Source organism: Hyla sarda, chromosome 10 (genome assembly GCF_029499605.1).
Source record: "Hyla sarda isolate aHylSar1 chromosome 10, aHylSar1.hap1, whole genome shotgun sequence".
NCBI classification, from domain to species: Eukaryota; Metazoa; Chordata; class Amphibia; order Anura; family Hylidae; genus Hyla; species Hyla sarda.
The window spans coordinates 114,273,401-114,287,778 of NC_079198.1; the positions used below are offsets into that span (position 1 = coordinate 114,273,401).

The window sequence follows — 14,378 nt, forward strand, 5'->3', positions numbered from 1 at the left end:
TTTTTTACTTTTTTTTTTGCAGTGTTATAGGTCCCATAGGGACCTATAACACTGCACACACTGATCTCCTATGCTGATCACTGGCGTGTATTAACACGCCTGTGATCAGCATTATCGGCGCTTGACTGCTCCTGCCTGGATCTCAGGCACGGAGCAGTCAGTCGTCGATTGGACACCGAGGAGGCAGGTAAGGGCCCTCCCGGTGTCCGATCAGCTGTTCGGGACGCCGCGATTTCACCGCGGCGGTCCCGAACAGCCCGACTGAGCAGCCGGGATACTTTCAGTTTCACTTTAGAAGCGGCGGTCAGCTTTGACCGCCGCTTCTAAAGGGTTAATACCGCACATCGCCGCGATCGGCGATGTGTGGTATTAGCCGCGGGTCCCGGCCGTTGATGAGCGCCGTGACCGAAGCGATATGATGCAGGATCGCGGCGCGATCCCGCTTCATATTGCGGGAGCCGGCGCAGGACGTAAATATACGTCCTGCATCGTTAAAGGGGTACTCCAGTGGAAAACTTTTTTTTTTTTTTAATCAACTGGTGTCAGAAAGTTAAACAGATTTCTAAATTACTTCTATAAAAAAAATCTTAATCCTTTCAGTACTTATTAGCGTCTGAATAGTACAGAGGAAATTATTTTCTTTTTGGAACACAGTGCTCTCTGCTGACATTACGAGCACAGTGCTCTCTGCTGACATCTCTGTCCATTTTAAGAACTGTCCAGAGTAGGAGAAAATCCCCATAGCAAACATATGCTGCTCTGGACAGTTCCTAAAATGGACAGAGATGTCAGCAGAGAGCACTGTGCTCATGATGTCAGCAGAGAGCACAGTGTTCCAAAAAGAAAATAATTTCCTCTGTAGTATTCAGCAGCTAATAAGTACTGGAAGATTTTTTTTTTTTAATAGAAGTCATTTATAAATCTGTTTGACTTTCTGGCACCAGTTGATAAAAAAAAAAAAAAAAAAAAAGTTTTCCACCGGAGTACCCCTTTAACTTCCGTCCAAGTAAGAGCACCACCCAGACAAAGCACATCCACATCTCTCTCCAGCCCATCACTACACAAGTCAGGGCTCATTCACATTAACGTCAGTCCCCGTTAAAGGATATCTGCAGCGAAAACAACTTAGAAGTGTCTGACTGCGGTAGGGCCAACCGCTGGGACCCCCGCGATCTCCCAAACGGGGCCCCCGCATTGCCGTGCTGTGCGGTGGTAAATGCGCCTAGCGTCGACCTCAGTGAGGACGATGGTACACCCCCTCCCCATAAAGCTCTATGGGAGAGGTGGGGAGGCACGAACGCTGCATCCCCGCCTCTCCCATAGAGAAACATGGAGGGGGCATGCCTCCTGCACGGGAGAGCTGCGTCAAAACCATGGCCCCGTGCAGGAGATCGCGGGGGGGTCCAGCGTTGGGATAAGTTGTTTTTCGCTGCATGTTTCCTTTAATTCGTGTCCGTTCTCAAATCCATTCAAGCCTTTTGCAGACGGCTTGCAAACAGCTGTAAATAGATTCCACCGATGTGAATGGTATATATTTTTTTTTTTACAGTCCTTTGTCACCAGTTTGCACTCGTTTGGTTCCTATTCCGCTATTTTTACCGGAGGAAAGACATTACATTTTTCTTTCTCCATTACAAATAACGGTTTGGAAACGGATATATGAAATTTAACATTGAAGTCTATGGCAAACGGATGAGCCTGTAAGGTTATCCGTTTGCATTCATTTTTTTTCCAATCCGTTTTTGATCCGATATTACTTCTGAGCATGCTGGGAAGAGATGTGAGCAACCAGGAAGTACCCGGACAAAAATAAAAATGTACAGTAAAGGATACAAACGGATTAAAAACTGTTGCAACAGGATGCCGCTTAATGGTATCACTTTGAATCACATTGCATCAGTTTGTTAGTACCGTATTTTTCGCCGTATAAGACGCACTTTTTCTTCCCTAAAACTGGGGGGGGAAAAGTCGGTGCGTCTTATACGGCGAATACACCCCTATCGCGGCGGTCCCTGCGGCCATCAACGGCCGGGACCCACGGCTAATACAGGACATCACCGATCGCGGTGATGCCCTGTATTAACCCTTCAGACGCGGCGATCAAAGCTGACCGCCGCGTCTGAAGGGAAAGTGACACTAACCCGGCTGTTCAGTCTGGCTGTTCAGTCGATTTCACCGCGGCGGTCCCGAACAGCCCGACTGAATAGCCTGGTTAGTGCTTACAGGACACCGCGAGGGACCTTACCTGCCTCCTCGGTGTCTTCTCCGTTCAGGGATCCCCTGTATGGCCGGCGCTCTCCTTCCTCGTCATCACGTCGTCGCGTACGTGCGTCGGCGTGCGTAACGACGTGATGGCGGCGACAGAGAGCGAGGATACCCGGCCGGCAGCAGAGACGTTCTGGAGCGATGGGGACACGGCGACAGCGATGGAGCGACATCCAGGGCAGCGGTGACGGGTTCGGAGCGGCGGGGACACGTGAGTATTACCTCCTCCTGCAGTGGTCTTCAACTCCTCCTGGAGTTGTAGTTTTGCAACATCTGGAGGTCTGCAGGTTGAAGACCACTATTGGGTTCAAAATCTAAATTTTTTTAGATTTTGCCCCTAAAAATTGGGTGCGTCTTATACGCCGGTGCGTCCTATAGGACGAAAAATACGGTATGTTCCGTTTAGCAGCAATGAAAGGAGAATAGCGGGGACAGGAGAGAACGGGTGTGTGAACCTATACTTACTGTTACTGCAGTGCAGCGCCGAGGCAGCAACTATTCATCCCTTATTAAACAACATAACACACATACTATTATATATATATGTAGAAGAGAGAGTGTGAGACAGCACCGGGGGTCGACCTCTGAACACGTGAATACCCAGGTAGCCAACCCAGGATCAATGTAGTCAAAGTCCAAAATCACAGCACCAGCCAGGTCAAGGATCTTGAGAAACTGGATTATTTTATTGTCCCCATATCAAATGCAACGTTTATAGCCTTTATCAAGCATTCAAGTGATTTCGGGACTTTGACTATATAGTCAAAGTATTCGGCCCCCTGGAACTTTTTGGCCTTTTTCCCCATTTCAGGCCTCAAACATAAAGATAGAAAACTGTAATTTTTTGTGATGAATCAACAACAAGTGGGACACAATCATGAAGTGGAACGAAATTTATTGGATATCTCAAACTTTTTTAACAAATAAAAAACTGAAAAATTGCGCGTGCAAAATGATTCAGCCCCCTTAAATTAATACTTTGTAGCACCACCTTTTGCTGCGATTACAGCTGTAAGTCGCTTGGGGTATGTCTATCAGTTTTGCACATCGAGAGACTGACATTTTTGCCCATTCCTCCTTGCAAAACAGCTGGAGCTCAGTGAGGATGGATGGAGAGCGTTTGTGAACAGCTGGAGCTCAGTGAGGTTGGATAGAGAGCGTTTGTGAACAGCTGGAGCTCAGTGAGGTTGGATAGAGAGCGTTTGTGAACAGCTGGAGCTCAGTGAGGTTGGATGGAGAGTGTTTGTGAACAGCTGGAGCTCAGTGAGGTTGGATGGAGAGTGTTTGTGAACAGCTGGAGCTCAGTGAGGTTGGATGGAGAGCGTTTGTGAACAGCTGGAGCTCAGTGAGGTTGGATGGAGAGTATTTGTGAACAGCTGGAGCTCAGTGAGGTTGGATGGGGAGCGTTTGTGAACAGCTGGAGCTCAGTGAGGATGGATGGAGAGTGTTTGTGAACAGCTGGAGCTCAGTGAGGTTGGATGGAGAGCGTTTGTGAACAGCTGGAGCTCAGTGAGGTTGGATGGAGAGCGTTTGTGAACAGCTGGAGCTCAGTGAGGATGGATGGAGAGCGTTTGTGAACAGCTGGAGCTCAGTGAGGTTGGATGGAGAGCGTTTGTGAACAGCTGGAGCTCAGTGAGGTTGGATGGGGAGTGTTTGTGAACAGCTGGAGCTCAGTGAGGTTGGATAGAGAGCGTTTGTGAACAGCTGGAGCTCAGTGAGGTTGGATGGAGAGTGTTTGTGAACAGCTGGAGCTCAGTGAGGTTGGATGGAGAGTGTTTGTGAACAGCTGGAGCTCAGTGAGGTTGGATGGAGAGCGTTTGTGAACAGCTGGAGCTCAGTGAGGTTGGATGGAGAGCGTTTGTGAACAGCTGGAGCTCAGTGAGGATGGATGGAGAGCGTTTGTGAACAGCTGGAGCTCAGTGAGGTTGGATGGAGAGCGTTTGTGAACAGCTGGAGCTCAGTGAGGTTGGATGGGGAGCGTTTGTGAACAGCTGGAGCTCAGTGAGGTTGGATAGAGAGCGTTTGTGAACAGCTGGAGCTCAGTGAGGTTGGATGGAGAGCGTTTGTGAACAGCTGGAGCTCAGTGAGGTTGGATAGAGAACGTTTGTGAACAGCTGGAGCTCAGTGAGGTTGGATGGAGAGCGTTTGTGAACAGCTGGAGCTCAGTGAGGTTGGATGGAGAGCGTTTGTGAACAGCTGGTGCTCAGTGAGGTTGGATGGAGAGCGTTTGTGAACAGCTGGAGCTCAGTGAGGTCGGATGGAGAGCGTTTGTGAACAGCTGGAGCTCAGTGAGGATGGATGGAGAGCGTTTGTGAACAGCTGGAGCTCAGTGAGGTTGGATGGAGAGCGTTTGTGAATAGCTGGAGCTCAGTGAGGTTGGAAGGAAAGCGTTTGTGAACAGCTGGAGCTCAGTGAGGTTGGATGGAGAGCGTTTGTGAACAGCTGGAGCTCAGTGAGGTTGGATGGAGAGCGTTTGTGAACAGCTGGAGCTCAGTGAGGTTGGATGGAGAGCGTTTGCGAACAGCTGGAGCTCAGTGAGGTTGGATGGGGAGCGTTTGTGAACAGCTGGAGCTCAGTGAGGTTGGATAGAGAGCGTTTGTGAACAGCTGGAGCTCAGTGAGGTTGGATGGAGAGCGTTTGTGAACAGCTGGAGCTCAGTGAGGTTGGATAGAGAACGTTTGTGAACAGCTGGAGCTCAGTGAGGTTGGATGGAGAGCGTTTGTGAACAGCTGGAGCTCAGTGAGGTTGGATGGAGAGCATTTGTGAACAGCTGGAGCTCAGTGAGGTCGGATGGAGAGCGTTTGTGAACAGCTGGAGCTCAGTGAGGTCGGATGGAGAGCGTTTGTGAACAGCTGGAGCTCAGTGAGGTCGGATGGAGAGCGTTTGTGAACAGCTGGAGCTCAGTGAGGTTGGATGGAGAGTGTTTGTGAACAGCTGGAGCTCAGTGAGGATGGATGGAGAGCGTTTGTGAACAGCTGGAGCTCAGTGAGGTTGGAAGGAGAGCGTTTGTGAACAGCTGGAGCTCAGTGAGGTTGGATGGAGAGCGTTTGTGAACAGCTGGAGCTCAGTGAGGTTGGATGGAGAGCGTTTGTGAACAGCTGGAGCTCAGTGAGGTTGGATGGAGAGCGTTTGTGAACAGCTGGAGCTCAGTGAGGTTGGATGGAGAGCGTTTGTGAACAGCAGTTTTCAGTTCTTTCCACAGATTCTCGATTGGATTCGGGTCTGGACTTTGACTTGGCCATTCTAACACCTGGATATGTTTATTTGTGAACCATTCCATTGTAGATTTTGCTTTATGTTTTGGACCATTGTCTTGTTGGAAGACAAATCTCCATCCCAGTCTCAGGTCTTTTGCAGACTCCATCAGGTTTTCTTCCAGAATGGTCCTGTATTTGGCTCCATCCATCTTCCCATCAATTTTAACCATCTTCCCTGTCCCTGCTGAAGAAAAGCCCAAACCATGATGCTGCCACCACCATGTTTGACAGTGGGGATGGTGTGTTCAGGGTAATGAGCTGTGTTGCTTTTATGCATAACATACCGTTTTGCATTGTTGCCAAAAAGTTGGATTTTGGTTTCATCTGACCAGAGCACCTTCTTCCACATGTTTGGTGTCTCCCAGGTGGCTTGTGGCAAACTTTAAACTACACTTTTTCTGGATATCTTTAAGAAATGGATTTCTTCTTGCCACTCTTCCATAAAGGCCAGATTTGTGCAGTATAAGACTGATTGTTGTCCTATGGACAGAGTCTCCCACCTCAGCTGTAGATCTCTGCAGTTCATCCAGAGTGATCATGGGCCTCTTGGCTGCATCTCTGATCAGTCTTCTCCTTGTATGAGCTGAAAGTTTAGAGGGACGGCCGGGTCTTCGTAGATTTGCAGTGGTCTGATGCTCCTTCCATTTCAATATTATCACTTGCACAGTGCTCCTTGGGATGTTTAAAGCTTGGGAAATCTTTTTGTATCCAAATCCGGCTTTAAACTTCTCCACAACAATATCTCGGACCTGCCTGGTGTGTTCCTTGTTCTTCATGATGCTCTCTGCGCTTTAAACGGACCTCTGAGACTATCACAGTGCAGGTGCATTTATACGGAGACTTGATTACACACAGGTGGATTCTATTTATCATCATTAGTCATTTAGGTCAACATTGGATCATTCAGAGATCCTCACTGAACTTCTGGAGAGAGTTTGCTGCACTGAAAGTAAAGGGGCTGAATAATTTTGCACGCCCAATATTTCAGTTTTTTATTTGTTAACAAAAGTTTGAAATATCCAATAAATTTTGTTCCACTTCATGATTGTGTCCCACTTGTTGTTGATTCTTCACAAAAAATTACAGTTTTATATCTTTATGTTTGAAGCCTGAAATTTGGCAAAAGGTCGAAAAGTTCAAGGGGGCCGAATACTTTCACTAAGCACTGTATATATACATATATATATATATATATATATATATATACATACACACATATATATATATATATATATATAAAATCATTAAGCCATTGCAGGAGCCAATTAGAAACTGCTGTATTTTGTATGTTCTTGTCCGACTTGTATTACCAATTATCAATACAAATAACCAGTAATTATTATATTATGTTTAAGTTAATTACTATTATTATTATAATTATTATTAAGAGACTGCATTGCTGTTCCTTAATGAGATACAAAATAAAAAATGTGCTGTGTGATATTGCAGATGTTGATATACATTGTGGATCCCAAGAACCAGGGATCGACCGATATAGATTTTTTAGGGCCGATACCGATAAGCTGTGGACTCCCTCCCCTTTTATAATCCACCACCCAACTGTATACTAAACCCCAACCCTAGGTGAAAACCAAACAATATATACACTGCTCAAAAAAATAAAGGGAACACTAAGATAACACATCCTAGATCTGAATGAATGAACTAATCATATGAAATAGTTTCGTCTTTACATAGTTGAATGTGCTGACAACAAAATCAATGGAAATCAAATTTATCAACCCATGGAGGTCTGGATATGGAGTCACACTCAAAATCAAAATGGAAAACCGCACTACAGGCTGATCCAACTTTGATGTAATGTCCTGGAGTGAGAAATGATGTCCCAGATGTGCTCAATCGGACTCAGGTCTGGGGAACGGGCAGGCCATTTCATAGCATCAATGCCTTCCTCCTGCAGGAACTGCTGACACACTCCAGCCACATGAGGTCTAGCATTGTCTTGCATTAGGAGGAACCCAGGGCCAACCGCACCAGCATATGGTCTCACAAGGGGTCTGAGGATCTCATCTCGGTACCTAATGGCAGTCAGGCTACCTCTGGCAAGCACATGGAGGGCTTTGCAGCACCCCCCAAAGAAATGCCACCCCACACCATTACTGACCCACCGCCAAACCGGTCATGCTGGAAGATGTTGCAGGCAGCAGAACATTTTCCACAGCATCTCCAGACTCTGTTACATCTGTCACATGCTCAGTGTGAACCTGCTTTCATCTGTGAAGAACACAGGGCACCAGTGGCAAATTTGCCAATCTTGGTTTTCTCTGGCAAATGCCAAATGTCCTGCAGGGTGTTGGGCTGTAAGCACAACCCCCACTTGTGGACGTCGGGCCCTCATACCACCCTCATGGAGTCTGTTTCTGACTGTTTGAGGGGACACATGCACATTTGTGGCCTGCTGGAGGTCATTTTGCAGGGCTCTGGCAGTGCTTCTCCTGCTCCTCCTTGCACAAAGGCGGAGGTAGTGGTCCTGCTGCTGGGTTGTTGCCCTTCTACGGCCTCCTCCACGTCTCCTGATGTACTGGCCTGTCTCCTGGTAGGGCCTCCATGCTCTGGACACTACGCTGGCAGACACAGCGAACCTTCTTGCCACAGCTCGCATTGATGTGCCATCCTGGATGAGCTGCACTACCTGAGCCACTTGTGTGGGTTGTAGACTCCGTCTCAAACTACCACTAGAGTGAATGCACCGCCAGCATTCAAAAGTGACCAAAACATCAGCCAGGAAGCATAGGAACTGAGAAGTGGTCTGTGGTCACCACCAGCAGGACCACTCCTTTATTGGGGGGTGTCTTGCTAATTGCCTATAATTTCCACCTGTTGTCTGTTCCATTTGCACAACATCATGTGAAATTGATTGTCAATCAGTGTTGCTTCCTGAGTGGACAGTGGGATTTCACAGAAGTGTCATTGACTTGGAGTTACATTGTGTTGTTTAAGTGTTCCCTTTATATTTTTGAGCAGTGTATATAAAATATTCACATAGGGGGAGATCAAAACCTGTGAAGACGACAGGTTGAACAGTAGCCCACAGCAACCAAACAGTTTTTTTTTTCCAGAGGCCCTATTAATCCCTTCCCGCTACAGGACATATGCATACGTCGCAGCACCCGACACGTTTGCACGCTGGGACGTATGCACACTGGACCCAGCTGTCAATCACAGCCGGGGTCCTGGCAGCATTAGCCCCATAGATGCCGTGATCAATCCTGATCACGGCATCTATGGTGTTGACAGGGGGAGGGTGCTCCCCCTGTTCACCAACGGCGGCACCACAATACGATCGCGGGTCGCCGTTGGTTGCTATGGAAGCAGGAGGCCAAATCATGGCCTCCTGTATGCCTGCTACAGAAGCCTGTGAGATCCAGCCAGGGGCTGTAGTGTGTGCAGCTCATCAGGTTATACTACTGTGCTGCAGTACAAATGTACTACAGCATAGTATAATTTGTAAAAAGTGAGAAATAAAATAATAATAGGTTCTCCAATAAAAGGATGAAGTGTAAAAAAAAAAAAAAAAAAATGCCCCTTTCCCAATAAAAGCCCTGTATTATCATAAAAAAACACAAAGCATATACATGCTTAGTATTGCCATGTCCGTAATGACGTTTACTATAAATCTATAATGTAAATTATCCCGCACGGTGAACGTCGTAAAAAAAGAACAACAAAAAAGCGCACTATTCGCCAATTTTGGTACAAATAGCGAATAAAAAAGATCAAAAGGTAGCATTTATTGCAAAAATAATACGAATAAAAAAGTACAGCTTGTCCCGCAAAAAATAAGCCCTCAATCAATAGTGTTGGATGAAAAATAAAAAAGTTACGACTGTCGGAAAATAATAACACAAAAAAGGGAAAAAAAATAATTTTGCTTAGAAAAGGAAAAAGAGAATAAAAAGTTATATAAAATGGGTATTGTCGTAATCGTACCAACCCACAGAATAAATATAACATCACTTTTACCGCACAGTGAACACCATGAAAAAATAATAAAGAGACATGTGTCAAAGTAAAAAAATAAATAAAGAGCCTGGTCATTAAGGTAAAAAATGGGTCCGTCCTTAAGGGGTTCAAAATTAAAGCAGTAATCTGATTGGTTGCTATGGGCAACTGGTTAACTTTTTCTCTAGATAGGTTTAATATACACAAAACAAAGTACATATAACACATTATACAAACCAAACAATAGAGAAGCTATTTAGCCATATACAGAACCCTTTAGCTGCAAGCCCTATATTTCCATATATTTTCTAAGAGCCGAGGAACGTGCTCTCGAATCACCCAAAGTGCAAGAAAAAGTGCAAACGTGTTACACTAAAAAAAAGTGCACAAAGGATGCGGTCTATCGCAAGCCCTTCTCCGATAGGAGAGAGGCCCCCCAACAAACCTTACCCTTCGCCTCCGGACCAAAAGGCACCTGCAAGGTTCTAGGTTCGATGTCCCTTTTTGCCGAAGCTACTGAGGGGACACAAATGCTCCCGGCATCCCCCTTGGCGTTAGCCAAGGTATCTGCCCGCAGAGCCGATAACGGTCGGTACCCTGCTACCTGCCCATGCAGGAGTACCCGGGGTTTTTGCAGGAAGGTGCAGAACCTAATGGCCCCACACACCTCCCCTATACCGCTAAGAGGGACACCCAGAAGGGCTACCGCATCCTAACAATCCTGTGAACACATATCGCGCAAAAGGTGACACAGTGAGACAAAAAAAAAAGTGAATGTGTACAGGCATACTGACCGGACATCCGACCGGATCTATAACAAATTCTCTGATCCTAGCCAGAAGGCCAGGAATCAAGAGGTGAGTGCCACAAGGTGAAGAGATTATGGTGCCCGTGCTTCAACTCCGTGAGCCAATACTCCCAGTGAGTTTCGGCACCTCGGGGTCACCACTCCCCGAGGCACTAAAGTTCCTCGGCTCTAGACCCTCTTAGCCTCATGGCGAGACCTGGAGGAAACAGGTCACATCAGGGCAGCCATCGAGCTGATTCCTCAGAACCAGCCCCGGAACGCCCCGGTACACCTGCATCCTCCATGCAGCACCCATCCCCACCAGTCCAAAACCGGTGCATCCGCTCACTGGCTTAAACTGATATGAACAGATACTACTGTGGTGCCTTGGTGGGGGTGTAGGGTAGTTGGGATGTTGCTGTTCTGGATAATAAAGGGTGCTGTTAACCCTTGTCACTCGTGACGCCAGGGTGAGGGTTAAATACTGTAATGTTGCTAGGGGCTATTGCCACCCTTCCCAAGAGCGATAGGTGAGTGGGAAATAAATGGATTGTCCACAACCACTGTTTAACGGAAAACTTGCAGGAACTCTTACTGAAGATTTTCTGAAGCAGGCAATAGCAATAACAGTCCAGATAACAGAGTCTATTTCTAGTTGATCAGCGATTGACAGTTGGTTGGGATCAGATAAGCTCAATTTAGCTTTTAGAAGATTCCGTAACATAGATCCACTGGATTTAGGGGTGCATTTAGGTCCAGTGATCTTGCGGAGAGTAGCGGGGAATTGTTGAAGTATAACCGCTTTGGCCTAGTAAACGTATTTGAAAGTTGCGGAGGTCCTACCTCGTTCAGTGACAGCAACACAAGAGAGCGAAAAATGGCCGCAGCTCCCTTATATGGGCAGGGGCTGAGCTGTTTTTGATTGGTGCATAACAACTGTCACTCACCGTTACACGGCATTGTGGGTGAACATGTGACACAAGAACCACCTAAGGTCCTTAAACATACCATAGAGTTCTGAGTAACGGGTCACATGACCTAAGGTCCTGCGACGCAAAACAAGTGAGTAATGCAATATACATATTTACAATGATAATTGTTATAAATATTAACTTACTTAGGGGTGACTAGGGGCTAACTAGGGAAGCGGACCCCAACAGTCCTAGGGACTCTGACTTTGGAGACCCCCCTACCAAGGCACAGTATGAAATACGGTGCTGGGACACCACACTACACTTGATCTTAGCCACAAGGCCGAGAAGCGATCAAAAAGACTAATGTATCAGCATCATCCCACCACCGGGGAAGCCTAGCCTCACCGAGTATGGTCCTAACCCTCTCATCCAAAGGGAGGATTTCCCACTGTGTCTGTACTAAACGCTGTGAGGGGAATTAATCATTATTGTCTATGGTAGACGTGTTTTACAGTCAATATTTTTTAGCTGAAGTGAAAGTGCTGAAGTGCATCAAATTTATGGCATGGCGCACATAGGGTCGCCACCTTTCTTGCATAAAAAATACCGGCCATGCCAATTTGCATAAGTAATTATATATGCGTGACATCACAGGATACACATATGTGGGGAAATTTTGTCCTATTCTGACCCCTAAAACTATTCTATTTCTCCTTACCCGGGCCTGTATGAGGCAAATTTTTTGCGCCCCGGTCTGTAGTTTTTAACAGTATCATTTTTGTTTTGATGTGACTTTTTGATTGCTTTTTTTTTTTTTTTTTTTTAAAGCAAATTCGGGACTTGCAGTTAGTTACTAACTACAACTCCCAGCATGCCCTGATACAACCTGTGGCTCAGCAGCTGCCCCAAATGAAAACTACAACTCCCAGCATGTTGGACTATATAGTAGTATATAGTATAGGTCAGTGTTTCCCAACCAGGGGTGCCTCCAGCTGTTGCAAAACTACAACTTCTAGCAGGTTGGACTATAGAGTAGTATATAGTATGGGTCAGTGTTTCCCAACCAGGGGTACCTCCAGCTGTTGCAAAACTACAACTCCCAGTATGTTGGACTATATTGTAGTATATAGTATAGATCAGTGTTTACCAACCAGGGGTGCCTCCAGCTGTTGCAAAACTACAACTCCATGCATGCCCTGGCAGCCGTTGGCTGTCCGGGCATGCTGGGAGTTGTAGTTTTACAACTACTGGAGGTGCTATGGTTGGGAAACACTGGTATAGGTTATAGTGCAACATTCTGGGAGGTGGAGGATTGGTTGGATAAATACCGGCCACTGCATTGCTGGTATTTTTAATATAAAAACAACGGCAGGGTGGCCAAAATACTGGCTGTGCCGGTAAAATACCGGCCAGGTGGCAACCCTAAGCGCGCAGCATATGATAAATTTGTCTGTGCAATACATAGCTAGAGGAAATTACCTCAGCAGTTACTTTTTCTTTCCTTTGAAAGTGGCCGTATTAAAGGGGTACTCCAGTGGAAAACTTTTTATTTTTTAAATCAATTTAAATCAACTGGTGCCACAAAGTTAAACAGATTTGTAAATTACTTCTATTAAAAAATCTTAATCCTTCCAGTACTTATTAGCTGCTGAATACTACAGAAGAAATTATTCTCTTTTTGGAACACAGAGCTCTCTGCTGACATCACGACCACAGTGCTCTCTGCTGACATCTCTGCCAATTTTAGGAACTGTCCAGAGCAACATTTGTTTGCTATGAGGATTTTCTCCTACTCTGGACAGTTCTTAAAATGGACAGAGATGTCAGCAGAGAGCACTGTGCTCGTGACCCCCCGCGATCAGGCATCTTATCCCAAGGGATAGGGGATAAGATGTCTTAGCACCGGAGTACCCTTTAAGTGAAAATTGAAGTAGAAAATGCTCTATGCTTACCAGCATGCCTCTACACTCCTCTCAGGGACATCAATGTTCCATAGAGCTCCTGTAGACTGTCCCTCACACACAGTTTCCCATGGAAGCAGTCAAGTCCAAAAACTTTAAGGGGATCTTGAGTCGACAGGACCCTCCTGTGAAGGAATTTAAGGAGACCTTATCACCCCACTAGCAAATTACCTTTATTTGCCTTCGCATCCCCTATTAATGGAAGAAAGGCTGAAACCATCCCTTATAGGAGAATACCCACAGAGGAGCGCCCCCTCTGTCCAGAGGTTTGCTATATTGGTCTTCACAAAGAATACAACAGGGTTGACCATACCCATTCCCTTCTTGTCTCCTCATACGGGATACAACCTCTTTCTTCACTAGGTTCAGTCTATTCCCCCATTACATTTGGAAGAACACACTGTAGACCCGGGTCCAGAGAGGTCCTGGAAACATGTCTACACTGCCCAGATATATCAGCAAAGGGAGCAGGAATGTTTTCATCTGGTTTCCTCTTTTTGGAGAGTCTCCTGATCCCCCTTCTGAGTGGTGATCCTATAAGCCTGCTGTTACAGTTTTCTTTGTTTATAGATACATATATACAGTTCATAGATAACTTAGATGCCGAGGACTCCTAAAGGATTCCTGGGGCTCTAAAAGGATGTCCAGGAGATCAAAACCAGGATCTCCCCCTCCCAGCCAGAGACTTTTACACTTATCCAGGTTCATCTTGGACACGGACGCTTCTGAGTAGCGGTCTATCTCTGACATCATCTATTGCCTTTCCTCTGGCAAAGAGACAAAAACGGTGGAGCTCATGGTTATCCTGATCAAATGCTTTTGTCTGATCCAAGGACAGCAAGTGATCAAGTGATCGAATGGTCAAGTGTCCAAGTAAGGCTCTGTTCACACGGTGGAATGTCCGCATGGAAAGAACATACCGACGCTAGGACTACTCGAAAATGCGCCGTCTCATAGACAGCAATGCATTTCTGCATGGACGCTGGATCCAGGATTTCCGCGGCACATGTTGCTGCTGTGGAAATTCTGCCGCGTCAACAAAGAAGCAGAACCCGATTGGATGTCCATTCAAAATATTTATGCCGCTTTCCACATGAACATTCTGCTGTGTGAACATAGCCTAAGAGTGAAAAAATCAGAGCGAGGAGGTCCGCTCACTTGATCCCCAGCAAGGCTAGACTCCAACTTAGTTTAGACAAAATGCAGATATGCCAGTGGTAAAGATGTATTC

At 46.2% G+C, this 14,378-nt stretch overlaps 1 protein-coding gene and 1 pseudogene across 4 annotated transcripts in view; both read right to left on the minus strand.

The window, feature by feature from the left end:
• The window catches only part of LOC130293366 (CMP-N-acetylneuraminate-beta-galactosamide-alpha-2,3-sialyltransferase 4-like), a 180,264-nt gene that overhangs the window by 39,817 nt on the left and 126,069 nt on the right, over positions 1–14,378 (minus strand). For 2 of the 4 annotated variants that reach the window (XM_056541968.1, XM_056541969.1), the window contains one exon: positions 13,139–13,272. The exons of the other annotated variants lie outside the window; for them this stretch is intronic. In XM_056541968.1, the coding sequence (XP_056397943.1) occupies positions 13,139–13,144 (6 nt within the window). In that variant the 5' untranslated portion in view covers positions 13,145–13,272. The remainder of the gene's footprint in view (positions 1–13,138; positions 13,273–14,378) is intronic. 4 annotated transcript variants of the gene reach the window in all.
• LOC130294707 (U2 spliceosomal RNA) lies at positions 11,397–11,538 on the minus strand (annotated as a pseudogene).